The sequence below is a fragment of the Aspergillus versicolor genome (genome assembly GCF_001890125.1).
Source record: "Aspergillus versicolor CBS 583.65 unplaced genomic scaffold ASPVEscaffold_1, whole genome shotgun sequence".
NCBI lineage: Eukaryota > Fungi > Ascomycota > Eurotiomycetes > Eurotiales > Aspergillaceae > Aspergillus > Aspergillus versicolor.
In genome coordinates, this window is record NW_024467524.1 from 3,625,167 (window position 1) to 3,649,514 (window position 24,348).

At 49.5% G+C, this 24,348-nt stretch overlaps 12 protein-coding genes across 12 annotated transcripts; 5 read left to right on the forward strand and 7 right to left on the reverse strand.

Moving 5' to 3' along the window:
- The first annotated feature begins 143 nt into the window (after positions 1–143).
- Positions 144–4,059, forward strand: ASPVEDRAFT_36564 (ribonuclease Z). The gene has a single exon (XM_040811232.1). The coding sequence runs from the start codon at positions 626–628 to the stop codon at positions 3,773–3,775; it is 3,150 nt and encodes a 1,049-aa protein (XP_040662929.1). The 5' UTR covers positions 144–625; the 3' UTR covers positions 3,776–4,059.
- A 42-nt stretch (positions 4,060–4,101) lies between these two features.
- Positions 4,102–6,429, reverse strand: ASPVEDRAFT_183554 (putative acid phosphatase). Its single transcript, XM_040808911.1, has 7 exons — positions 6,103–6,429; positions 6,022–6,034; positions 5,923–5,957; positions 5,848–5,863; positions 5,607–5,776; positions 5,212–5,581; positions 4,102–5,155 (listed from the first exon to the last, which is right to left on the reverse strand). Exons 1-7 carry the CDS (start codon positions 6,190–6,192, stop codon positions 4,251–4,253), a joined length of 1,599 nt encoding a protein of 532 aa, XP_040662930.1. The 5' UTR covers positions 6,193–6,429; the 3' UTR covers positions 4,102–4,250.
- A 562-nt stretch (positions 6,430–6,991) lies between these two features.
- On the forward strand, positions 6,992–9,021 carry ASPVEDRAFT_275447 (GTR/RAG family Ras-related GTP-binding protein). The gene is made up of 6 exons (XM_040810025.1): positions 6,992–7,182; positions 7,265–7,327; positions 7,625–7,716; positions 7,770–7,871; positions 7,927–8,610; positions 8,667–9,021. The coding sequence occupies exons 2-6, from the start codon at positions 7,322–7,324 to the stop codon at positions 8,872–8,874; spliced, it is 1,092 nt and encodes a 363-aa protein (XP_040662931.1). The 5' UTR covers positions 6,992–7,182; positions 7,265–7,321; the 3' UTR covers positions 8,875–9,021.
- A 1,185-nt stretch (positions 9,022–10,206) lies between these two features.
- ASPVEDRAFT_24143 (putative heme/steroid binding domain protein) lies at positions 10,207–11,087 on the forward strand (the record flags this gene model as incomplete). The annotated part of the gene is made up of 2 exons (XM_040809630.1): positions 10,207–10,458; positions 10,569–11,087. The coding sequence occupies 2 exons, from the start codon at positions 10,207–10,209 to the stop codon at positions 11,085–11,087; spliced, it is 771 nt and encodes a 256-aa protein (XP_040662932.1).
- A 340-nt stretch (positions 11,088–11,427) lies between these two features.
- Positions 11,428–13,858, reverse strand: ASPVEDRAFT_49215 (uncharacterized protein; the record flags this gene model as incomplete). Its single annotated transcript, XM_040814135.1, has 7 exons — positions 11,428–11,450; positions 11,513–11,722; positions 11,877–11,919; positions 11,988–11,999; positions 12,332–12,916; positions 12,963–13,756; positions 13,807–13,858. 7 exons carry the CDS (start codon positions 13,856–13,858, stop codon positions 11,428–11,430), a joined length of 1,719 nt encoding a protein of 572 aa, XP_040662933.1.
- Positions 13,859–14,240: 382 nt separating this feature from the next.
- On the forward strand, positions 14,241–15,983 carry ASPVEDRAFT_24145 (tRNA-dihydrouridine synthase family protein; the record flags this gene model as incomplete). The annotated part of the gene is made up of 2 exons (XM_040809631.1): positions 14,241–14,405; positions 14,469–15,983. The coding sequence occupies 2 exons, from the start codon at positions 14,241–14,243 to the stop codon at positions 15,981–15,983; spliced, it is 1,680 nt and encodes a 559-aa protein (XP_040662934.1).
- On the reverse strand, positions 15,935–17,159 carry ASPVEDRAFT_36569 (uncharacterized protein). Its single transcript, XM_040811234.1, has 2 exons — positions 16,485–17,159; positions 15,935–16,379 (listed from the first exon to the last, which is right to left on the reverse strand). Exons 1-2 carry the CDS (start codon positions 17,085–17,087, stop codon positions 16,332–16,334), a joined length of 651 nt encoding a protein of 216 aa, XP_040662935.1. The 5' UTR covers positions 17,088–17,159; the 3' UTR covers positions 15,935–16,331.
- A 122-nt stretch (positions 17,160–17,281) lies between these two features.
- Positions 17,282–18,552, reverse strand: ASPVEDRAFT_36572 (macro domain-containing protein). The gene is made up of 3 exons (XM_040811235.1): positions 18,034–18,552; positions 17,919–17,975; positions 17,282–17,855 (listed from the first exon to the last, which is right to left on the reverse strand). Exons 1-3 carry the CDS (start codon positions 18,113–18,115, stop codon positions 17,392–17,394), a joined length of 603 nt encoding a protein of 200 aa, XP_040662936.1. The 5' UTR covers positions 18,116–18,552; the 3' UTR covers positions 17,282–17,391.
- A 211-nt stretch (positions 18,553–18,763) lies between these two features.
- Positions 18,764–19,877, reverse strand: ASPVEDRAFT_49218 (MIF domain protein; the record flags this gene model as incomplete). Its single annotated transcript, XM_040814136.1, has 3 exons — positions 18,764–19,384; positions 19,437–19,602; positions 19,627–19,877. 3 exons carry the CDS (start codon positions 19,875–19,877, stop codon positions 18,764–18,766), a joined length of 1,038 nt encoding a protein of 345 aa, XP_040662937.1.
- Positions 19,878–20,053: 176 nt separating this feature from the next.
- Positions 20,054–20,947, reverse strand: ASPVEDRAFT_275963 (DUF504 domain-containing protein). The gene is made up of 3 exons (XM_040810031.1): positions 20,790–20,947; positions 20,551–20,658; positions 20,054–20,496 (listed from the first exon to the last, which is right to left on the reverse strand). Exons 1-3 carry the CDS (start codon positions 20,824–20,826, stop codon positions 20,231–20,233), a joined length of 411 nt encoding a protein of 136 aa, XP_040662938.1. The 5' UTR covers positions 20,827–20,947; the 3' UTR covers positions 20,054–20,230.
- Positions 20,948–21,393: 446 nt separating this feature from the next.
- ASPVEDRAFT_120057 (MIND complex subunit MTW1) lies at positions 21,394–22,522 on the forward strand (the record flags this gene model as incomplete). The annotated part of the gene is made up of 3 exons (XM_040805764.1): positions 21,394–21,451; positions 21,514–21,830; positions 21,896–22,522. The coding sequence occupies 3 exons, from the start codon at positions 21,394–21,396 to the stop codon at positions 22,520–22,522; spliced, it is 1,002 nt and encodes a 333-aa protein (XP_040662939.1).
- Positions 22,523–22,592: 70 nt separating this feature from the next.
- On the reverse strand, positions 22,593–24,180 carry ASPVEDRAFT_67969 (dihydroorotase; the record flags this gene model as incomplete). The annotated part of the gene is made up of 4 exons (XM_040815973.1): positions 23,808–24,180; positions 23,666–23,745; positions 23,136–23,589; positions 22,593–23,074 (listed from the first exon to the last, which is right to left on the reverse strand). The coding sequence occupies exons 1-4, from the start codon at positions 23,860–23,862 to the stop codon at positions 22,593–22,595; spliced, it is 1,071 nt and encodes a 356-aa protein (XP_040662940.1). The 5' UTR covers positions 23,863–24,180.
- Positions 24,181–24,348: the final 168 nt, after the last annotated feature.

Genomic DNA, 24,348 nt, shown 5'->3' on the forward strand with positions numbered 1-24,348 from the left:
ATAAATTAATTGAATGAACGCAACAATTGTGGTTGTCACATAGTATGAATGGTGTTGGCTGGCGAAGCTCTGGTCTTCGAAAGATCGAGTGGCGGGCCGGCGGCTCTGGTGTCAAAAAAATAATCAAACGCTGTTAACAACTCGGACCTTCTCAAGTCCTCCCAATCCAACCACTCCCTTTTCAGACCCCCAGATATTTTCAAATGCTTTTATTCCTGTGATTGTTTATTGTTGTCTCGATTTTGATCTATAATTTCTTATTGGATGGCCTGTGCAGCCATTTCATTTGATCTTTGATTTTTTTTGCCGACAGCGCATTTTGTTCGCGTCACCCTTATGACTCTTCGTATGACTCCGCGTCAGTTCTTTTCTAGGTCCATCCAATCCGCCTGCCAAGTTGGATTCCTTCCGATTACTAGCAAGGCCGTTCACACGAGCCATCCGTGAACAGGTTCTTCGTCATACCCACCCCGCCCAGAACAAACCAGCAATTCCCACCGCGATCACAACTCGTGCGCTGCGCATCCCTCGCACTGCCCAAGCAAAAGGCCTAAAACGACAATATATCCTCGATAAAACACCCCCCTCGAAACGGCGCAAAGTCCCCGCGGCGGGAATCCTCCCCATGAAGTTCTACTACCAGATCGTGACCACCCCGACGGCGGATACGCCAGGGACGGTGGCCCTCCTCCATTTCCCGAATAAGCGATACCTGTTCGGCCGGGTTTCAGAGGGGACCCAGCGGGCTATGACGGAAAATGGGACAAAGTTGAGCGGTGTCTCTCAGGTCTTCCTCACGGGCCCCATGAGTTGGAATAACTCCGGAGGCTTGATTGGGGTGATCCTTACGAAGGCTGATGGAGTCACCACCTCCGTGAGTGCGCAAGAGGCCGTTGAGCGCGAGAAGGAGGCGAATCGACAGAAACATGGCGGGCAGCAGCAGACTGGGAAGTCTGGAGTGAGGCTACAGGAGCGGGCTCAGTTCGGAGATGGAGAAGAGCAGCATGATTTGACTGTTCACGGGCCTCGGAATCTTGCTCATACTCTGGCGACTGCTCGGAGGTTTGTCTTCAGAAAGGGATTGCCGGTGTATACGAAGGAATACGATACTGAAGGTGTATGGGATGGTCTGGGTTCTAATGCAGACGACCCTTTTGAGACACCGACCTGGTTCGATGAGAACATTAAGGCCTGGGTTTTGCCTATAAAACCGTCGTCGACGTCGGGATTTTCAAGCCCAAGGAAGAGAAGCCTCGACGAGTTCCGGGAGGATGCTACTCAGGTGGTGGAAGTGGATCGGAAGAGCCAGGATCAACTCGCGAGGGAGGCCGTCGTTGCCAACATGTTCAACTCAGACTGGCATCTTGATGCCCTAGAAGAGACTCGTCTTGCGGATGTCAATTTGCCCGCGCAAATATTTGTGCGTAATCCGGAGACGAAAGATCTGGAGAAGTACACGGGGCCCCTTCCTGGCAATGGCGTAGAGGTTCCCGAAATGAACGTGCTTGTCCGAAAACCCTGGCCTGGCGCCTCCATCGAGAAGATTCCTACAGCGCAAAGATGCGACGAAAGTCTATGTTACATCGTCAAAAACCACAACCTCAGAGGAAAGTTTGATCCGAAGAGGGCTATGGCTTTGGGTGTCGAAAAGGGGCGCAAGTTCGGTATGCTTACCATGGGTGAAAGTGTGGAGTCCAAAGATGGAAAGTTGGTTACACCTGAAATGGTCATGGAGCCAGCAAGACCCGGGAAAGGTCTTGCAGTGATGGACTTGCCCACCCCGGAGTATATCCAGAGCCTCTTAAGTCGGCCAGAGTGGAAGTCACCATCCGTGATGAGCAACCTAGAAGCTTTCATTTGGATATTAGGCCCGGGCGTCGGGGACGATCCTCGTCTTCAAAAGTTCGTTGCCTCGATGCCAAACTGCAAGCACATCGTTTCGAGCAAGGATTATTGCCCAAACTACCTAGCCCTGCAAAGTGCTGCTGGATCGGCAATTCGCTTGGCCCGGTTAAGGCCCGACAATTATGCAATCCCCGAACATAACAACGACACCCGCTTTCTGCAGACGCGGTCTTCTATAAACCCTATATCCACCGAGAGCCAACTGTCCCCGTCTCCATTCCTGCCTGCGGAGCCCGGACTTATCGTGAACATGGAACCCGAATTTAAAATCGATACTTCCCAAATAATACCCCGGTTGAACACTGCCTCTTTCATACAAAAAATGCCCGTATCCGCTGTACGCCGCGCAGGTATCATCAGCCGACGGTTAGGAGCACCAGAGCAGCAGAAAAGGCTTGAGCAATTCCAAAAGGACCTGCCAGGTGCCGATGCGGAGATTTTCACGCTTGGGACGGGGTCGTCTGCACCATCCAAGTATCGAAATGTCTCGAGTACTCTGGTCCACGTTCCGGGCTCGGGATACTACCTGCTTGACTGTGGCGAGAGCACACTTGGCCAGCTTCAGCGTCTGTTCAACCCCAAAGAGCTTCGTGAGGTTCTTCAAAACCTACGAATGGTCTGGATTAGCCACCTTCATGCGGACCATCACCTTGGTATTGTTTCAGTCCTTAAGGCGTGGTACCAGGAGAACTACCCAGACGGAGTTCCGCTCTCGAACGCGATTGAGCCTTCTATTAATAAGATTTTGGAGGAAAAGCGTCTGTTCGTCGTGTCTGACGGCATGATGGTTGAATGGCTGGAGGAATATGCCGGTGTCGAGGATTTCGGCTTCTCAAAGCTCGTACCTTTATGCGCCAGCCCATTCCGACAGGAGGATGGTAAGCTCAAGACAAGTCTCATCTATCGCCACTGTCGCGCGGACGGCTCCTATCCCAAACGGGAACTTCCAGAGTCAAAACCTGCTCAATCTGAGCTGAGGTACAACAAGGACGATTCGACCACCTTTCTGCTTCGCAAGGCCACGGGTCTTGCAGACCTTTTAACAACGTACGTCTCTCACTGCCGTGGCGCCATGGCTGTCTCGCTCGTCTTTCACAGTGGCTTCAAAGTCTCATTCTCAGGCGACTGCCGACCCTCGAGCACTTTCGCGGAAATCGGAGAAGACTCTACCGTCCTGATCCACGAAGCCACTTTCCACGATAGTATGGCCGGCTCCGCCATTGCGAAAAAGCACTCCACCACTGGCGAGGCTGTTCAGATCGGGCGTCAGATGCGCGCTCGCGCAATTCTCCTCACCCACTTCAGCCAGCGATACCAAAAGATAGCTGAGGTTGAGCAACTTGATGCAAACGAAAAACCTAAAGCGACTGAAGCTCCTCAACAAGGGACTCCAACGACAACAGCAGTTCCGGACATCCCTCTTGATAACGACACCCAAGAGGACCTAAAGCCAGACCACCCCTGGCCCCGCTACACAACGGAATCTAAAAAGCCAGGACCGGCTGTCGTCCCCATCGTTACGGCATTTGACCTCATGCGCGTGCGTGTGCGCGATATGTATACGCTCGGGGCATACGCACCTGCAACCGAAAGGCTTTTCGCCGTTATTGAGCGCGCCGGGGTACAAGATGCCCGATTAACCAGCCTAAGACAGCAGCACGAATCCAAGAAACAGGGGAAGAACAAAAACAAGAATAAGAACAAGAACAAGAATCAAAATAGCGGCTCTTCGCCAAACGGGAAAAACAGGGCCAGCAAAAGCCCGTCTCCATCTCGTGAACTTTTTGAACCACCGCCTTCTATCTGGTATGCCCCTGAAAGCGAGAGCGGTTGGAGTTCGAGTGACTCTGGAAAGGGTGCTTCGTTCTGATAGCCCTGGTATCTGCGGCAACACAAGAGCCTCTGATTAACTGGAGTGCAGCAGCTAAAGCTCTAGTCTCAGCCTGAGGGGGTTTTGTTGGGGACATGTGCGATTTTATTCTTTACGATTCTCCTCCCTCATGTTTGTTTGGGATAAAGATGCTACACGTCTATATTAGAGTGCGGATAGCGTATATACACCTAGAAAGCTTGTATAATAACCATATATATACCCCGTTCTTTCTGGATAGTGCTTCTTAGTATTCTATGCAACCACCATGTCTTCTTCCAGTGATGCAGGTACTTAACTAATAAGGAAGTAAATTAAAGAGCCCTGGGGAAAACATGACTTATATAAATCATCAGATTGTATTTGCATAAGCCGGTATAAGGTATATACATGCTAGCTATAAGCCTCGCCGCTCTATTACGTATTACAATGTATACTAGTAATATGGCGCTCACACCCAAAGGTTGAAGTGAATCTAGAACCCAGAAACAGCCTTCTCACTATCATCCTTTCCGTATATCCCCTCGCCCAAGTTCTGAACGCACTCGTTCCTCCAGCTCTTCGGCGTGAACTTGTCGACAATCTCCTTGAACGCGTCTAGAGTACAGAATGTGTCGTCGCCGGGTAGATGATTCTGGGGCTTTGCAGCACAGCCGGGGATACGAACCACCTCGTCGTTGTAGCGGACGCGAACGTAGTGTTTTTGGAGGGACTGGCGTGCAGAATCTGGGAGGGACGGGAGGGGTGCGCGGGCTGTCGGAGAAGGCGGGAGGTGAGATTTGCTAGGCGTCGATGAAGATGACCCGGACAGGAAAGAGAAAAGACCACCGCCTTGTTTGGATGCAGTCGGCCCAGTGTTTGTGCTAGGCTCGGCCGATGAGTTTGCAGGCGAGAAGAGCTCGACGGCGAGAGAGGAGGTGAAAGGAGGCCATCTGCCATCGGAGGCACCGAGACTGCCGAGAATGGCTGCGAGGGTCGTGTCGTGGCATCCGCTCATGGCAAACTTGATCGCTTTGCCCTTCTCCGCAGAAGATCCAGAGGCGGCGGTTTCGCTGCGCCAGCCACCATCCACAGCGGTGGTGACCATGCGGTCGACGACGTCGCCCATAAGAGCGCCGATGCCGAGCTTGCGGTACTCTGTGCTCTCGTTGTATCCAGTGAACCATTCATCGACGGCGATATCCTCCATGTATGCTCGAGCCTTCTTGTTGTAGAACTCCGAAGGGAGCCTTGTAGCGGCTCCGTGGGCATCCGTTGCGTTGATTGTATCCTGAATACCTGATAGACGTGGGTGAGAGTCTACAGCCACTCGGGGTGAATGCTCAGGCATCCATTTGCCATAAACACTATTGATATAGTCCATTTCTTTGGAGTCGTTCCCTGGTGAGAAATGGAATTTAGCACCAAACAGGACTTTCGGGTTGGCTGGTACATACACTTTTGCGCAGCCCTATCGGCAAAAAGTCTAGCAAGCTGCCTGAATCGCCGGCAATTGCTTTCGTTGGGGAAAAGAGTCTCCTCGGACACAGATCGAGCCACAATAACGGGTGGTTTAAGGTCTTCCGTACGGGCATTAGGAGGGTACATTCCCCAGAATGCTTGTTGAAGGGACTCCAGAGCTCTTGGAATGGTCGTCGCACGGAGATACATGTCTTCCGTGTCAGCCTTGATCTTCGGCATGAACCCGAGTTGGTTCACATAGAGATTCCGCAGGCGCTGGCCGAGCTGGTAGGTCGTCTCACGTCCTTTATCCGTCAACTCACCGTGTTGACTATTCAAATATCCATTAGAATGAGATGTACCCCTCTACACAGAGCCTCTAGGCCGTAACTTGCCAAATGCCTTCAATGTTACCACCTGCACCGACAGTAACTATTGTTTCATCATTGTCACCAAACGTTTCCATCTTCCTTCGCCATTGAAAGCCGTTCCAGGATGAGAGGTCCTCATTACTGCCGGCCATCTGGACCATGCGGCGGGCAACATTGCAGTAAGGCCAGTCTTAGGTGGGGGGAGGGAGGGGTCAGCGGGTAATTTCGAACAACGAGGATCGGGGTTATAGGATCAAGTACATGGTGAAAGCCCTGCCTAGAAGGAATTAGCTCCGGAATCCCTATCTCTATTATGAATACAAATCGGGTACGTACACTCTCAAACCGTGAAGATACCGGTGTGCGCTCGCCTGAAAGGTTAGAGTTAGTCGCTCAATTTGCGTAAGATTGCGGCCGAAGAGAGTTACTCCGTACCATGTCGCAAAAACTGAGCAGAGATTAGCTGGGAGTTCTCTCGAGGGGGTGCCTTTTGGAGAGCGAGAGATCGGCACGTACAACTTGAACCAACTGGAGCTTCAATTCCTTTGGGTAGAGCTTGTTGATTTCCTCCTGGGAGTAAGGTTCACGGGGGGTAAGGGTCGTCATATCGCGTGAAGGGTTCCAGAGCACCAGAATCGAAGAGAATGTGAAGAAAAAGAAGAAAGTCCCCTAGAGACTTGAGTTGGAGAAGTCTCCAAGGCCGCGGGTGAGTTGAACAATGGGCGGTGATGACGCAGAAGCAGCAGCCAATCAGCTGACCAGCAGCCATCACCTGCCAGCGCGGTATAAAGGGCGCATTTCTTTTCGAGTGCCGAATTATTTTGTTGTTGATTCTTCACTGACAGGGTGATGCGAACTTGCAATTCCCAGTAATGTCTGCACCAAGGGAATTGACGCCCGCCCAAAACACAAACAAGCAAGTTATGTACATAACCTCCCAAAGCGGACAGCACTAGGTGCGACTCTCAAACGCCAAGCCTTCTTCCCCGGCTTATCGCCAAAGCCCACGACTTCAACATCAACGGGTCTATCTCCTTCACCCCTCGTCTCTCCTCTCCTACCCAGCCAATTGAACTGTTGCCTGGATGACGATAGTCTTGCCAACTCAGATACTCCTTCCCCTCAGAAACCAGTCTCTTTGAAAAGAGAGCCGCCATCGGCAAATAATCGCCGTCTTCTTTCTCCGCACCAACTCCGCCTAACGTTGTATGGATGTTCCCTTGTACCTCGATGTGTACTTAGGCAACGAACATAAGATATTTATTCATATCCCGCCATCCCCTTTAAACTGACCCAACTGTCTTGTGCCCAACATGGGTGTCATGCTCTGATCCCCCCGCCCGTCTTTGTTCACCTGCAGCGACCCACTGAAAAGCGCGGGCCACCTCCTTTGCAGAGACATTGAATTGTCTGGATGGTCTGTATTTAATCCTGTGGTGGCTGCGAGATTGAATACTCCCGCATTATCGATTTTTTGAGATTCAGTCCCGAGCATTGTTGATATATAACTTATAACAATCGGGTCAACACACTGAACAAACCCTCTGTCTTTGGGCTGGCTCTAACTATCTCTGCTGGAGGACAGCAAATCTTCTGGTGGGTTTTCCTTTTTGTCTTTTGAATTGGCTCACTTTATGCCTTGTACTTCGGAAGTCGATTTACTCACAATAACTAACAGGGAACGGTGTAATAATTTTGTGACACCTCTACTGAGACTGGTGATAATTGGGACACCATGGAGGTAAGGAAAGCTCGTTCCATTATTTGCTCTTTCCTTCGAACACTTGATATTTTTGGCCTTGGATATTGTTTGTTGCGATAACGTCCCATCCAATTATCCTTGCCCAACCTCAATCCAACAAGCCTACTCAACGTTTCTATGCCTCTATCAGATTGCGGGAGGGCTGTTTGTTTTCGAGGACCGCGGATTAAACCAGGCCCAGAAAGTCATCATCTATTTACAAGCACTATTATCTTGCAAGGATGGCTGCTAGTAATCAAAACCAGACCCGAGCTGAAACTTAACGAACTTCTATAGGTCACGAATACCCCTTCCGGACAGCCTACGCGGGTTAAATCAAATAAGCCCCAAGATTTTAAACCCCGACTTCTTTTGATGGGACTCCGTCGGTACGATTTTGTTCGGGTATTTATCACATTTCGACACGTCTAACTATATGTAGGAGCGGAAAGTCATCTATTGCTAGCGTTGTCTTTCATAAGATGCCCCCGAACGAAACCCTATTCCTAGAATCCACCACACGCATCCAGAAAGATTCAGTCCAGTGAGCTCGCCTGCGTTTTGGCTTTATTGATTTTGTTCTAACCTGGTGCCACTAGCTCGTTTATGGACTTTCAGGTGTGGGATTTCCCTGGCCAGTTCGAATATCTTGAGTCGTCATTCGATCTCGAGGAAATATTCGGAAGCCACGGTGCTCTTGTTTGGGTTATCGATGCTCAAGATGACTACCTAGAGTCTGTTGCTCGGCTCAACCGCACCATCCTGACAGTCCAGCAGTATTATCCCAATATTAACATCGAAGTATTCATTCACAAGGTGGACGGACTCTCCGAAGAGTACCGCACGGACACATTCCAAGACATTGTCCAGCTTATCTCTGATGAGCTCAGCGATGCTGGATATGAGAATGCACCTGTCCACTACTATTTAACCTCAATCTACGACTACTCGGTTTTTGAAGCTTTCAGCAAAGTCATTCAGAAACTCATCCCCAACCTGTCTACTCTGGAGAACCTGATCAACACCTTATCAAACAATTGCGGCTTTGAGAAGAGTTATTTGTTTGACGTCCTGAGCAAGATATATATTGCCTCTGATACTCGACCTGTCGATATGTCCTGTTACGAGATGTGTTCGGATTATATCGATGTAATCGTAGACATCTCTGAGCTTTACTCTTGGGATCACCCTGACCGCAAGCCAAAAGGCGACCAGAACCAGGAAGCTGAGAGTCATGTTGCACTACATGATGAAACTATGATCCATCTAATGGAAATGAACAAGTATGTTTGTTGTCTTGATTTTAACTTGTCGTGCGTGACCTTATTAATCCGTTTAGGTATCTCTGCCTCGTCTCTGTCATCCGCAATCCCGAGGCCAGGGAAAAGAAGGGTCTAATTGATATGAACTGTCGCACATTCCAACAAGCCCTGAATGATGTGTTTTCTCGCAGCTGGGAACAGGAGCAGGAAGCAGAACACAGCCAGGATTCAGTGGAACAACCGCATGTGGGCGAGCCGCCCACAAACAACTTTTTGACCTTATGATTACCATTACTAAAATGCTTCCATGTTACTTATCTCTACTTCTGATAAGAGAGCCTCCGGCTCGGTATTTCCCGAGCTATTCGTCTACTTGGGCTTGATAGCCGGCGGAGTGATGGATTGAATTGGCGAAACTCTGGAAACATGAGGGTAGGCGTAACTGAACTGGGGGTAAATAGTGAATACTAAAGGTAAACTACACTTAAAAAGAAAAAGCGAAATGCGGACCAATTCACTAAGTATCTAGTTCAATAATAATGGCGTATTTGTGAATTGTGGTAGAATGTGCCAATGAAATGCCGAAAAAAGAAAAACATCCACTCGATGGATACCGGAGGGCGGAACGACATTTCCCCGAAACTGCTAGAAAAGACCGACTCGAAAAAAAGTTTCTCTTCCTTCTCTCCCAAACACACAACTCGAAGATTTCCTCCAGTATTCAAGGAACTTCCTGTTTTTTATGCCGTCTGCAGATTCAAAATGTAGAATCTGGGATGCGTATATTACTGGCACGACTTTATTATCTTCCTCCATTTTGCGAACTTATGGTAAGTCCTGATTGTCGCTACTCAGCTGTACGCAAATTACCTTTCACTTTCTATTATTTCCCCTCCCCCCAATCTCGATGATGAAAAACTTTTCCACATTCGCAGTTTCCACGCTAGCCGTCGCCTTGAACCCATCATATAGACGTGCTCTGTGCGCATGTACTTCCTTGGATGTCTGACTGAGATTGTCTATTCACGCATTGCTTTCAAGTTTACAGAGTTTTCCAAGGGCTTTGCTAACTTGTCCAAGATTTCTAGGTAGCCTTTTTATACACGACGTATACTCGAGGGTAGATAGTGCTGGCACAACCGGCAACTTGGGTTAGAACAATCTCGGGTGTTGGGTTTTCACCCTCGGTCACCGATAGTTAGCGTTATCAATGACCAATGAATTTATATTTCGCAGTATATTTACCACCTCAGTACATTGTAGAGGATCTCTGTAGAATTTTAGTGGCGGTCCCGATCACCGCTCCTCGCATTTGGACTAGAAAACCTTAGCAAATACTAGGCCGCATCAGCAGCCGTTACCGACATATAGCGATACCAACTAGGAAGACCGCTGAGCTGAAACTCGAGCCCTGCATCTTCACAGGGTCGGCTGTATTAGCAATTTAATATTCGGCCTTCACGGGCGTCAGTCCATACCAAGCAAGTGATCACCCCGCAGAGTTTCAGACACCATTGGAAATATCTGTCCTTCTACTGGCGCATTTTCATATTCCTTCTACCTTCTTTATCCCATCCCCCCGATTCCAACACCTGCATCCCAGACACCCGCCTAACAATGTCTGGTGAAGTCCGACAAAGACCGGTTGCCTCCAAGGGCACATCAAAATCCTCCCCGGCAACAAGCCGCAAGGAAACGCAATCCAGCGCTCGCGGCGGCGGCGGCATTAGCATCCTCGACATCTTCCGGGTCCTGCTTACTCTTGTCGTCGTGTCCTGCGGTCTCTCATACTACCTCACCGACTCCCAGTCTCTGCTCTGGGGCTATAAGCCATGGTTCACGAACTGGCCTCAGCTCGTACAATATATTGTACGTTCCTTGCATCAACCCCCCCACCCCCTTCTTCTTTATGTCCATCCCATGCATTCATGCATCCGCAACCCAGTCGAGTGAGTCTAACAAAAGTGCTCCCAAAACAGAAAGGCCCCGTGATCCTAACCCCGACCGAACTCTCCCTCCACGACGGCACCGACCCGGCCCTCCCAATCTATGTCGCAGTGAATGGAACCATCTTCGATGTGTCCGCAAACCCGGGCATGTACGGTCCCGGCGGCGGATACCACTTCTTCGCCGGGCGCGACGCAAGCCGCGCTTTTGTGACGGGTTGTTTTGCCGAGGATCTCACGGATGATCTTACTGGGGTTGAGGAGATGTTTATACCGATTGATGAGCCCGAGGATTTGGAGGGGTTGAGTAGCGGGGAGAGGAAGAAGAGAAGGGAGCAGGATCTTAGACTTGCGCGGAAGAGGGTGGAGAGTACGATTGCGCATTGGTCGGGTTTCTTTGGGAACCATCAGAAGTATTTTGCGGTTGGGAAGGTTGTCAAGGGACCTGAGGATGAGACGAAGGAGAAGAGGGAGCTCTGCGAGGCGGCTAAGAAGCAGAGGCCCAAGAGGAACAAGAATAAGGGAGACAAGGCTAACAAGAAGAGTGCCTGAGATCAGGTACAACTACTGGAGGGTGTGGAGAATGACATCTCGATTCCTTTACATTCGCATGGCATCTAACCAATACGTTTGCTTTTCCTTATGCTTGCGCTTCTTACGGTATTTAGCGAGAACTTGAATTGAACAGATTGATCAGGTTGATTTGATTGAGTCACTGCAATGTACTTGACACGTCCAGTAGCGCGACTTTTCATTCCATGCAATGCGTGCGAGGTCGATTCATCGTACCACCAACATCATTCGCCCAGCCGAATTCCGGATTTTAAAGATATCATTCGTAGCAAAGGTATCATAAGCACCGCGAGAAAAATCATTCGTTATAAGAAAGCGTTTACTCAGCGGTAACGGCGCGGGCTGTAAAGAGTCGGTATTAGTATCCTTGGCTGAGTCTCCCATAAGTCGAGGAAAGAACGTACTGTAGATGTTCATCTTGGAGTGACCGACAACCTTCTTGATCTGTCCCTTCTCCTCGAGATCAGCAAGGGCCTGGCGGGCCAAGCTGCCGTTGATCTTGAGACGGTCGACGAGAGTGGCGACAGTGATGAGACGGTAGGACTGGACGTCCTTGTTGAGTCTCTCAGCGGTCTGCTTCTCGAGGACGACGGCGTGCTGGGCCTTGTCCTTGACTATAGCAGAAACATCACGTTAGTTCAGTTGTCCCTGGAAAACCCGTTTATTTGTGCGTGAGGGTTCGAAAGGAGCCAATATTCTGGTTTCCCGGATATCGCGAAATCGAGGATCATTCGGTAATGGGAGATGATGAGGACGGTGGAAGCATACCCTTGCCCTTGGACCACTTCTTCTTTTGCTTGCCTGCAGGAGCCTATTTTTTATTATTAGTGTCTGTCTGGACGAAAATATTGTGTTGTTCAGCAATGACAAGTTACTCACCATTTTGACTGTCTGTATGGTTGTTGGAGAGCTGCGAGACTGAAGCGTCTGAAGTTGAGCCCAAGTGCAAAATTCGAGTGGGGATGACGGGAATCACGTGAAGGATAACCCTAAGCCCTGGCTGGTCACGGGCGCAGGCTCGGTTACATAGGCTACATTTGATTGGCTACCGCCAACTATACTAATGATGCCTCAATAATGAGGCATGAACAGTGAAACACAAAGCCAAAATAGCATAAGTTTATGGTATATAACTAGATCGCTAACATATAATTCCATCATGGCCCAGTAGCAGTATTTCGCTCTCATCGATTCATTATCGTGCCCTGACTACCTGAAGATACTTTTCCGCCAAGGGTATTTAAGCACCTAAACTCGGCTGCCGCATGATCATCCGATTCAATGAGTCCCAAGACATAGTCATCTGGTGAGCCAAACCAAAGTCTTGATAACTCATCCTTATCGGCAGGTACCCATCGTACGTCATACCTTCCACTCTCACTCCTCGAAACAGGAATGCGAACAATGCATGGGGGTTGGTGCGGACTCCAATGCCGCACAGTAGGAAGGGCATTATTGGCCGTAGTAATGAGCAATTGTGTTGTCGAAGGATGCCAAATGACTTGCCTGACGGCGTGCTCATGAACTAGTGCTGATACCAACACCGGGGCGCCCTCCAAGTTCCATATCCAAACAATATTCGGCCGTGCTTGGTCCACGGTACTGAAGAGGTTCCCATCATGGCTAAATCCCATTAATGATACCCCTCGAGGCCCACTTGTAGGTTCGGTAGTTGTGATAAATGCGGAGGAGCTCAATGACTCGGCGTATTCTAAGCTCATACCCCCGGCAGCATAACGTTCCCTCCATATACTAGAAGGGTATTCATCGATTTGAAAGACATGTGAAAGCGTCGTAGAACAGGAAAACTTCATCTGTCAGTAAGAGGAAAAAATGGCTTGGACGAGGAGGTACCGTTTTAGTTCCAAGCAATTCCACTGTCCCATCGACCTTCCCAACAGACAAGATTTGGGATGCGCCATTGTGCAGAGCCGGGCTCCATTCAATACTTCGAACGCCCAAGTCGAAGGAATCATCGGACTCGGGTAAGCCTGTATAAGTCCTGAAGAGTTGTCCATCCGCAGTGAAGATAAGGATCTTTGTTCCCGCGCTAGCAGCTTCCCATACAGCTATCCAGTGTCCATCGGGGCTCCATTTCAGCCCTTGGGCATCAACTGTTGGGAGAACCTCCCTACCGATGAGCTCTTGCGATCGAGACTCATGGACTGTCAGTAGATCTGAAGCATCGGGTTTCAATAAAATTGCGAGTTGTCCAGTCGTCGGTCGATATCCAAAGCCATTCTGATGAGCAAACTTAGGGGATTTGATGACATGGCTGCGGCCAGAGTCCAAACCGAAAACACTAAGTTTTGTGCTGAAAGCATGGAAGACGAGGACTTCATTTCCATCACCCCCAAACTCAATGTTCAGGGCTCCGGGTTCGATGTTCTCAATTTCTGCATGCTGCTGCAGGGGGTCAAGATCCCAAATAATGATGCGAGAATCGTTGGCGCAGAGCAAGCGGCGTGGTCTTCCAGCGTCTTGCTTTGAGCGCGAGTACTTTAGAAACTTATACCCGGTGTCTTTAACTTTGACAATCTGTACCTCTTTAAACCCGGAGGAGGTTGGGTTTAGATAAACAATAAGGTCTTTTCCATTCAGTTGAGCAGCATATTCCCCGTCATCTGATAATGAGATCGAAGAGGAGGCTATATCGAATGGTTAGCGGGTGATATCTTCAAGCGAACAACAGACTCACTAGCAGTGCTACCAGTATCCATCGAGGTTGGGGTGGGGCATATTCGCGACATTTTGGGAGAAGACCGTGTCCTACTGCATACCCATGACACTTCCTTCGTGAATATCTAGTTCATCAGACAACATCCTTCACTTCGAAGCGGGATGGACGGGATGTAAACTAAGTTTCCGCTTATGGAACGCCAAGACATCAACAATCGATAAGAGATAAAAAAAGATAAACGGAACAACATTCCTGCGCTCCGAGATACTATTGCCAAAAAAAAGTCGCCCCCATTTCAGTACTCCGCAGTAGATATCGAAAACGTTTATCGGTCGCTCTTTAGACACTGGCGATCACTTCTTATCCCATCAGTCATTATAGGGATCACACGCTTTCTGACCCCGTGGTTGGGGCGAAATTTCCTTAGTTTCGTGCGCTCATACCCGATCAAGATGGCTGTGTCCGAGACAACACCGGCCGTCTCCAACGGCGCGGCGCAAACCGCACCTGAGAAGCCAGAGCCGGCGCCCAAGACGAAACTCCACGGGCGAGAATTCTACAAAAGCATAGGCAGCCCGAAATACATCGTTGCGCCTATGGTGGATAGTTCTGAATTCGTGAGTGCGACTAACCCCGACCTCTGCAGGCTTCAAAGACTGACGAATAATGGTTGATATTAGGCATGGCGCATGCTCACTCGCTCCTTCATGCCCCCAGAAGACTCGAAATCTGTCCTCGCATATTCACCCATGTTCCATGCACGCCTGTTCCGCGAAGAGGCGGGGTACCGCGGGAAAATGTTCCACCCCACTCGCGCCTCGATTGGCCACAAAGAGAACGGAGAGGCTCTATACCTAGACGGAAGCCCCGCGATTGATCGGCCACTGTTTGTGCAGTTTTGCGCGAATGATCCGGATGACTTTCTTGAGGCGGCGCGCTACGTTGCGCCTTACTGCGATGCTGTTGACTTGAACCTCGGTTGCCCGCAAGGTATCGCGCGGAGGGGACATTACGGTGCCTTCTTGCAGGAGGACTGGGATTTGATTCATAAACTTATTAGCCGACTTCACGCACAATTGTCGGTCCCGGTGACGGCGAAGTTCAGAATTCAGGAATCGAAGGAGAGGACGTTGGAATATGCAAAGATGATACTATCTGCAGGCGCAAGTATAATTACACTCCATGGGCGCACAAGGGAGCAGAAGGGCCATAATACGGGGCTGGCCGATTGGAGCTATATTCGGTATCTTCGAGATAACCTACCACCGGACACCGTGATTTTTGCGAACGGAAACAATCTAAACCACGATGACTTGGAACGGTGCCTTGAAGCCACTGGAGCGGACGGTGTGATGAGTGCTGAAGGGAACCTGTCGGATCCTTCAATCTTCGCCAAGCCTCCTCCAATAGGCAGAGAGGGCAGAGAATACTGGAGAGGCCGAGATGGCAAAGGAGGGTATCGTCTCGACGCAGTATTCCGACGGTACTTGGACATCATCTACAAGTACGTCCTGGAGCAGCCCGTACCGGAACGGAAACCCCTCTACCTCCCGTCCGACCTGGAAGACGAACCACAACAATCAGAGCTAGACACAAACACCGCCACAGCACCAGAGACCCAAAAACGAGAAGGGGACGAGGGAGAAGAAGAAGGCCCGCCGAAAAAGAAACTGAAGAAACAGCAGAAGAAGGAGAGAGTGAAGGAATATAAAGCCGGTCACAAATTCAGACACGGCAACCCCAACAACCCCAGCACGAAGTACATGCAAAGCCATCTTTTCCAGCTCTTCCGCCCATTGATCGCCACACATACGAATGTTCGAGACGCGCTCGCAAGATCGTCAGCGGGTGATATGACCTCCTTCGAAAACACCCTTTCCATCCTTGAACAGGAGGTCAAGAAAGGGTTGAAGGAATACGAGCAATTCCCTGAACGCTTCGAGCAACAATCCGACTCGACACTTACAGGGTCAAAGGCTACAATTGCCCAATATGGCCGGCCATGGTGGATTTGCCAGCCGCACATTCGACCAACTCCAGAAGAAGCGATGGAGGCTGGTGCGCTTCAGGTTAAAAAGGGCGAGAAACAGAAGAACTCTGAGGATGGGCAAAATACCGAGGAGAAACCAGATACCCCAGCGGACTCCGTCGATACACCTACAACAGCAGCAAAAGATGCCTTGCTGAGTGGTTAGATTGGATGGACGTCCCTTGTCATAAGCTCGCTGAAGAAAAAAGAAAGAGAACAAGGGAAATAAACCGGTTTACTGTCTAACAATTTGTACATAGAATAGAGCATATATCCTGATGCATAGCGCCCCAAGATCAATGTTACCAATGAATGCATGTCCGCTGCAAGCCAATCCCTAAATATCTATATAGTCCAGTATGACATACCGGGGCTTCCATCCCAATCATCGTTATTCGCATAACTGGTATCAAGAGCAAGGCCGCTTAAAGAGCCTAAATTAAACACCCAACTCCTAAAATCCAGCCCAACCATACTCCCAAGTAAGATACGACAAGATGCGAAATAGGAGCACCTAAAAATCCATAGCAAGTTGCGGACCCATCTTCTCAAGATCCTCAACCTATACTCGCAACCAAACACGTTAGTCCAATATCCAATCACACAAAGGCGCACAATGGTAGGAGAAAGGAAAGAGTGGGTAGAGGCATGGAAAAGATATACGAACCTCCAAAAATCCATCCGCCACACCACCTCCACCGCCGCCCTCAGCCCTTTCAAACGCAGCCCTAGCCACAGCCTCTCTCACAAAGACATCAATATACTTCGCAACGACCCCATTCGCGTCCTTCGCCATCTTCGTCTTCTCATTCCGGAAATGGTGGTGGACGAGCTTCGTTAATAGTTTCGGAGGAATAAGCGGGTCTGAGGAAAGAACGTCTTCACTTGCGGGCTCGCCGTGCGTTATTTCGGCAAGGATGTAGTTCGCTTCGGTTTCGTCGTCTGAGCCCGAGCCCGAGCCCGAGCCCGAAGGCTCCGCGGAGGCGCGGTCGTCTGGGGGGGCATCGGAGTTTGTTGAGCTTTCGTTCGGCGGCGATGGAGACGGTCTCTGGCGGGATGAGGAGGCCTTGGCGGGCTTAGGTTTCGGTCTTGATTTCGAGGATGAGGCCGTTGCATTGACTTTCGGGGCCTTCGTTGGTGGTTTTGAGGGTTTGGCTTTGGATGGGCCCGCTGTTGTTGAGGCAGAGGCAGACGGGGATCCTGTTGCGCGGCTGGGTGGCTTAAAGGGGAGATGCCGGCGTTTTTGGGTGGGCTGGCGCTCTGGAGGCATATTTCTGGAAGCTCAATGGGCTTTCCTCCACACTTAGAGGGCGTGAGGCCGAAGATGATGTTGGTGGTTAAGACCTGGCGCGTGTTCGCGCCTCGAAAGTCACGAAGTCAGCTGATCCATACTAACCACTTTCCTTTTTTGGTTTGATTAGAGATGCATTTGTGTTTCTCATTAACAGTATTTGACCGAATACTCGGCCCTAGTAAATTCATTAAACTTGTATCCATGTACTTTTACGTGCTTGTCGATGCATACACAGTATCAACGCTTGAAATCGAGCAAACGGCAACAAAACTACTTTTCTTCACTCGCCAGGCGGGCGAACAACAGTAACTTCGTGCCCCAACTTATGCAATAACTCCCTCGTGTGCTTCCACTCCACGCCAAATAGCCCAGAGTTGAACCGACACGAGCGAAGCTCCAAGATTCCCACTTCCTCCGGCCCAAACTCCTTGGACCGCAATAGGTTGAGCTGTTCCTTGAGATCTGCAAGAGCCAGCTCGGTATTCTGCAGGATCACATCAGGACTGCTCACGTTGCGTCCATACGCTCGCGACGTGAATAGGCATATTATCCAGTGTTTCTTTCCCTGGCGCCTTTCGTAATCCTTCCTCTGGGGTGGGATTATTAAGGCAGAGCCCTCTGGTAGCCGGACACTGCGGGTTATCGGGCCCAAGCTAATAGCAGCTTTGGTGGTATCGAGATATTTTGGGTTATCGCGGTAAGTGTGGCAGTGTGATTGATATACTTCAAACGCGGCAGGGTACTGGGCGGGGGCAGTCAGTTATCGGCTTCAGTAATGTCAAGGGCACTTAATGAAGTGGCGTGCCTTCTTTCGAAAAGCCAAGGCTATGCCACCGCCCCAAGATCCAAGGCAATTGCAAGCATCTATTAAGGTAAGGTTAGCTGGAAGTATCTCTGTGTATATAACAAGTGGTGAACTAACGGATCAAGGCGGCCCCATCAGGGGCGTCGAAGAGGTCACCTTCCAACTCTACTATGTTGCTGTTGGCAGTGTTCATCTCCATTGTGATTGTGTGAGGGCTTCCCTAAAAAAGTGTTACGGGGAGAAGTTGGATTCGTTGATGGAAGCTCTTAAAAGCATAAGGGATGAACCGCCCCTCGTCACTGCCCCCCTAAATACGAGGTTATGAGTCAAAACTTGGAAGCGCGCACGGAGAGTGAACATGGCTTATTTGACCCATTCAGTCTTTAAAGCTTCAAGGGAGGAAGGCGTGCGATATTCAACTGTTAAAAGCATAATTATCCGTACAGTCATCTACTAAGGTACCAAAGGAGGTCCCATAATTACCGTCTATTCGGTGCCATTAAGCAGGAGACTGAAAATTGAAGCTTTGACCGGTGTTTATCGAGTACCAATTCATTGGCAGCAGCTGAATTGACGGTGATCCTAGTAGAGAGCCACAAGCGCAACACCCAATGTAAACATACAAGCAATAAAATAAGCAAACGCAATGGTCCCAAATCAAAAAGAAAAGATAGTTCAAACATTCGCATTCTCCAGCACCGATCAAAAAATTGGGTCGCTCACAGTCTATACCTGGCCTCGATAGTTAACAAATGGAGCCCTGGGCTCCCCAAGAGGGGTATTGCAAAACGAGAGGCAAGTGGTAAAGATGAGATAGGCATCAAGAAGGAATGTGATGAATGGACTTCTACTCATCATCACCTGAACGCGAACGCTCCGGACTTCGACGGGAAACAAAGAGTCGCAAAGTCCTTCCAGTCTTTCCAGGCCTCGAATTACCTTCGCCAGAGGCATTGGCACCCTCGGACTCTGAGGCTGTAACTGGTTTTGGCTCTTGTACATCGCTTGTGGCAGCCCATGACGATGTTGTGGCAACAGATAAAGGTGCGCTCACGCCGCTACTAGATTTCTTCCTCCTGCTCAAGGATCGAGAGAGAGACTTGAAAATTCGAGGCTCCCGGGCTCCAATATCGCGCTCTAGACGGGCAATTTCACCCATCATCGTTGTGCTATTCGTTGCCATATTCTCCTCTGGAATTGGAATATAGAGAATGATTCCTCGCGATGGCGCGATATGTAGGATGTCATCTAATGCTGCTTGAATGAGTATCGTGCTGCGAAGATTTGTGATGGGTGCAATGAGATAGGGAAGGGCATAGAGCTTCATTGAGTATGATGGTAGTGCTGAACTGCCAAACCGGAGGGTTGGAATTTGCTGTATGGTGACTATCATAAAAGACTCAGATCTCTGGTAAATCTGTGCCATTTTAGTGGTGATCTTCGAGACAACGGACTCCTCGTCTTTGACCTGGGTTGGTGTCAGTCTCAAACTTGCGTTAGATATCTAAGTGTCCACATACACCTATATTCAACTTGATTTCGATCACGACGAAGGAATCTTGGTTTATTCGAGCACTCGGGGACACCCAAGGGCTACGAGAGCTGAATGAATTGTCGAAGAATTGACTCTTTGGTTGAGTCAACGGCCTGTCCTCGTCACTGCTCCTATGTACTGCACGTGGTGATCTAACGTCCTTGTGGTCAACGGACGTGAGATTAGGAGCTGATCCATCGTCGTCTTCTTCCCTGTCTTCAAAGAACATGGACGGCTTAACTGGGGCTCTGTTTAGTCCGCTCTGCTTTAGTGTTGCCTCGGAGACACTCTGTGACGCTATGGCGTGAAAGGTAATTGGTGACTCGAGGACAGGAACAGTGGGAGACAGATCAGACGACGAGGTCGACGAGAGGTTCCGGCGCCGTCTGAGAAGCGTGAAATCGATACGATGGTGTTTCTGAGGCATCTTGCTTGCAGCGGCGGGGACTTGAGATCACAAGCCCCTGGAAAGGATAACTAAGTAATGGAGCACCAATATTGGGATGCCATGGCAGATGTTGTATGTTTCGGCTTTCCTTGTTTCCGCTGCGAGGCATAAATATACGGATCTATATGAGGAAGGAGCACCCGGCGTCCAGAATTGGCAATGCCCGCTAATAGATAGTAAGATGCTACTATCGTGTACTATTATTCTCATAATCACTGGAATATAATATTAGTAGATATATTGAAGAGAGAATTGAAGAGATCAAAAAGGAACTTGAAGGGGTAATATGAAAAAGAGACTCGAAATAAGCTAAAAAGATGCCCGGAAGGCATTCAATGGAGAAAAGCAAGATAATCAAAGGCAGAATTCCCGCTCTTAAAGATTTGATCAATCCTCCGACGTCTATCCCACACAATCTCGGAGTCTGACTTCCGCTTGATATAGAGGATGCGGTGTTGAGGGATAAATTCTTCGTCCGTCGACTCTCTCTTCCACGAGTTGACACTCGCCTCCAGGCGTCCCTCAAATCGATCCTCGTACCCGATAACAAAGTCCGTGCTATCGTAGTTTTCATCCCAGACGAGGCGGTTAAGTATATCTATTTTACAAAGGTTAGAATAGACACGAATGAAGGTAGAATGATAATACTTACCGGAGGCTGGTCGGAGTCTGTTCTCTCCTGACTGTGAGTCCTTCGAAGTCAGAAAGGCCGGTGAGGAGGTTTCGTCAGCTGGAGGTGTAGGACTCCTCTCCGGCGAGTCTTCTTTTCCAACGTTAGGGGATTTGGTTTCAAAGGTTTGTTTGTCGTCCGCCATGTTGAATTCAATGAAGAGACCCAGCTTGAAAATTATTTTGAATGTGAAGGAGAGTATTGATCAGAACTGAACAGACCTAGGATATTGGAAGTGTTACATCTGTATATATACATATTCCTCAACTGCTAAGGCCCCCAGCTGCCACCGGCGCATAAAGAGAGTGCTTTCCTTTCACCATCCATCTTTCAATTCTAAAAATGTATCCATTATGAGTCAATTACGATCCAAGGGTAATTGGAGAGCATCAAAGCCACAGTAGGTATTCCCCTGAAATCTGCGATTGGTAAAAGAGCTGTGCACAGCCGAGCGTTGAGTCAGGGCAGTTGTGGCTTTGGAATTCATGAGTCACGATAGGCCTAGGATGGGGAACAGACTGAATCTTTGACAGCCACCAATCTGCGTTCCGAGATGTGCCTGGGTTTCATTGGGACCCGGCCGATCCAATGACCGCCGAGGGAGCTCGCTTCTTTGAAAGATTCGAAGAAATTACTGTAGCAGGGAGCGTGCTTCGCTGTGGTTGTTGTCAAGGCTTGGCTACCCGGGTCTTGGCATTTCTTCCCCTCGCGCAGAATAACTTGGAACCCACGCGACGCGTGCGGACTTTGGCTCTGCAAGCCTCCACGCCGCTCAAGCTTCAAAGTCTGACTAGGTGATGGGCCAATCGATAACTTGCCGATACAATGGATGACCTTGCTACTTCTCTTCTCACTGAGCATTTCAGCTATACCCCTCTGGTTAGTTCGGGCTCCGTGGTCGGTCTCTTCGCGACCAGTTACTAACGCAGGTACAGTCGCTCATAGATGACATTATCAACTCAATCAACAACTTAATCTATCAAGCTATATCCAGTCTGGAGTCTGGCTTGCTTTCTACCCCTCCCGAACGATTGGGCTTTGCGCATGCCAACAATGGCTCGACAATCCCTGACACCGACGAGGATGGGAACGTTATTTACCCCGAGGCGCAACTCGAAATAGAAAATGGATTACATCAATTGGAGACTCTGCTCGAGGCGACAGTTGATAAGGCCTTTGATAAATTCGAGATCTTCGTGCTGCGCAACATCTTCCGAGTGCCCGATGATCTGATGGGTTGGATCAGACTTAAACATTACGAGGTGGGCAATACACTCGTCTTTCAAACCCCTCCCGTCCTTTTAGATCTGACTTTTATTTCTTGCAGAACATTTCTCTAAATCCTTCTCCGGATGCGCCGACTGTTGAAATGATTCTCGCACTGCGCCAAAAGTTACAAGAAACGAAGAAACTAAACCGCGCATTGAAGCAAGAGAGCGCGAGAAACGAAGTGATGATCTCGCAGTTGAAAACAATTCTGTCGGCAGCGCCAACAAAAGATTCTGCAGATGACACCAAGGGCGAGGGCGAGCCTACTACCGCGCCTGCTAGGAAAATGGACGTGGACTTGTCGTTCTTGACATCTAGCGCCGCCGCACAGAAGCTACGAGTTGGTATCACGACAGGCTCAAACATCCAGCATACCCCTCTAACGACAAACACTACATTCATCTTGTCCCAGCTTCCTGCTTTGCAGGCGTTGTTGAAGGAGCTCCGTCCCAAGCTGGCCACCTTGCCGAAATCGAAGATTGCGAATGACACGGAATCCAAATCGGATGAACGACGGGAGTACATTGACAGCAGAATTAAGCTTCACCTTGAACGATCCGGCCAGCTCCCGGTTGGCAATGATGGGAACCCGACTGTTACGGGACGCAAGATGGATATTTTCGAAGCACAAGCTCTCGAGGCTGTTACGGGTATGCTTACGCAGGCGGATAACAAGGAGGACTAGACAAGTACAAGAACCTTTTCTTTTGAGGTCTATAGTGGTTGAACTAGGAGAAGCGACAAAATTGCTCCAACTATGCAGACCAAGTCACGCTCCATGTCTGCTGATCCCTTCTAAAGGGGACAACATCCACCTTGTCCGATTTTAGGATGTTTACTACCTTCTCGTCTTTCTTCTCGAGGGTGATGAACTCCTTTTTCTCACTCTCGAGGCCATAGAATGCGCGGCCATATTTGCTCATGAAACCTTCGACAATCTCGGGCGTGATATCTTGCTCTTTCAAGACACCATTTTCGCAGGCCTGCTCGAAGGCGTCGACCACGAGCTGAGTCGTATATGGCTGAGTGAACACACCGGCAGCTATCTTCTCACCTCCTCGCTTGGATGCTGCGGGGTGTGGTGCACTATCTGAGCCAAAAAAGAACTTAGGGTTGCCGGAGGCTGCGGCGCGCAGAAGGGCGTCTCGATCGGCCGGTGTTTTGGCAACAGGCTTGCAGAAGCAGAAAGGGTCACCAGCCCATGAGTCAATGATAATCGACAGGTGGTGAGCAGTTACTACGGTGGTGGTTAGACAATATTCACAAAGATGATATATGCGGTGGGAGGTTTGAGTTACTTGTTCCTGCAACAGTCGGACCGCATTTCTTGACAGCCTCGACTGCAGCGGCGGTGGTACAATGCTCCAAGATAATCCGAAGTTTGGGGAACTTCTCGTGCAGCTGCAGAAGGGTGGGAAGGAAGCGCTCCTCTGCCGACAGCACGGTCACATCGCCCTGGGAGGGGACCTCTCCGTGCAGGTTAAGGATTATGCCCTGACGCTCCATCTCCGCAAATACGGGATAGAACTGCGCGTAGTCGATGACACCAGCAGAGGAGTTGGTAGTTACACCCGCCGGGTAACTCTTAACGCCGGTGATACCGCGCTTCTTGGCATGGATGATGGTTTCTGGCGTAATAGTCTCGTGGAGGTAAAGAGACATGAGGAAATTTACGTTGGGCTCAATAGCCTGTAAACGCTGCTTGTATTCGAGCGCGCGGTCAACCGTAGTAATTGGCGGTACAAGATTGGGCTATAGCATGTTATTTGGCGTTCTCAATGCAACTGTTCATCATCATCATTCTCCCTCCTTAAGTTATCTTCCTTACCATGACAAAAACAGTGTTGACACCACCTTGTCTGATGGTGGGAGTAACCAGCTCCATCATGTCGCCATCGCGAAGATGGACTTGGCAAACTCGTCAGTCTATAGCCCAGGATGACAGCGGGTGTTTGACTACCTATACGCACCGTGGAAGTCGGCCGAAGCGGGGAGCTTGACCCCTTGCAGGTTTGAGAGGGGCATAATGGGGGAGGTAGTGGCCCGTGTTTGAGGTTCAAGAATTAGAATTTGGCGCAAGGAGTGGGAGTCGAATTGAATTGATTTAGGTGACTCCCTCGCAATTCAATGCTCGTGTTTGCGTTTGTTTGATTGCAATTCTCGAGCTTTTTCTTCCCCGCCAATTTTTTTTATCGGCGTGGGGGAGATCCGTATCGGAGTTCTGATTGGTTGTGTCATGTGCAATGCCCGTGATGTCACTGGCTTTGGATGTCCATGAGGCATCCACCTCTCTCATATGAACCTCAGTTCTAGATTAGTTTGCTTCTGTAGGAGTCTCCTCTGAGCACATCCCAATGTTCTCCTGCTGATATTGCATGAATTCCTAATTTGAAGTTGAGGTCGATCATACAGTGGCATGTAGATATTACTAAGCACCGGCTCGGTCGGGTTATACTAGGAGAAAAGCAAGGGAACCCTGCCTTCAGCCCGTTTCAGCTTCTAATTGGTCTG

Coding starts and splice junctions, on each gene's coding strand:
- ASPVEDRAFT_36564 (XM_040811232.1), top strand. CDS start 626: ATGAAGTTCTACTACCAGATCGTGACCACCCCGACGGCGGATACGCCA.
- ASPVEDRAFT_183554 (XM_040808911.1), bottom strand. CDS start 6,192: ATGACGACCCTTACCCCCCGTGAACCTTACTCCCAGGAGGAAATCAAC. Junction 5,582..5,606: donor ACATTGAAGGCATTTGGCAA/GTTACGGCCTAG, acceptor GGCTCTGTGTAG/AGGGGTACATCTCATTCTAA. Junction 5,156..5,211: donor CGATAGGGCTGCGCAAAAGT/GTATGTACCAGC, acceptor ATTTCTCACCAG/GGAACGACTCCAAAGAAATG.
- ASPVEDRAFT_36572 (XM_040811235.1), bottom strand. CDS start 18,115: ATGGAGATGAACACTGCCAACAGCAACATAGTAGAGTTGGAAGGTGAC. Junction 17,976..18,033: donor TGATGGGGCCGCCTTGATCC/GTTAGTTCACCA, acceptor TTACCTTAATAG/ATGCTTGCAATTGCCTTGGA. Junction 17,856..17,918: donor AGCCTTGGCTTTTCGAAAGA/AGGCACGCCACT, acceptor CTGCCCCCGCCC/AGTACCCTGCCGCGTTTGAA.
- ASPVEDRAFT_275963 (XM_040810031.1), bottom strand. CDS start 20,826: ATGTATATATACAGATGTAACACTTCCAATATCCTAG. Junction 20,659..20,789: donor TAACACTTCCAATATCCTAG/GTCTGTTCAGTT, acceptor TTGGAAAAGAAG/ACTCGCCGGAGAGGAGTCCT. Junction 20,497..20,550: donor CAGACTCCGACCAGCCTCCG/GTAAGTATTATC, acceptor TTTGTAAAATAG/ATATACTTAACCGCCTCGTC.
- ASPVEDRAFT_36569 (XM_040811234.1), bottom strand. CDS start 17,087: ATGCCTCCAGAGCGCCAGCCCACCCAAAAACGCCGGCATCTCCCCTTT. Junction 16,380..16,484: donor TGGCGGATGGATTTTTGGAG/GTTCGTATATCT, acceptor TTGCGAGTATAG/GTTGAGGATCTTGAGAAGAT.
- ASPVEDRAFT_275447 (XM_040810025.1), top strand. Junction 7,717..7,769: donor CTTTTGATGGGACTCCGTCG/GTACGATTTTGT, acceptor AACTATATGTAG/GAGCGGAAAGTCATCTATTG. Junction 8,611..8,666: donor CATCTAATGGAAATGAACAA/GTATGTTTGTTG, acceptor TAATCCGTTTAG/GTATCTCTGCCTCGTCTCTG.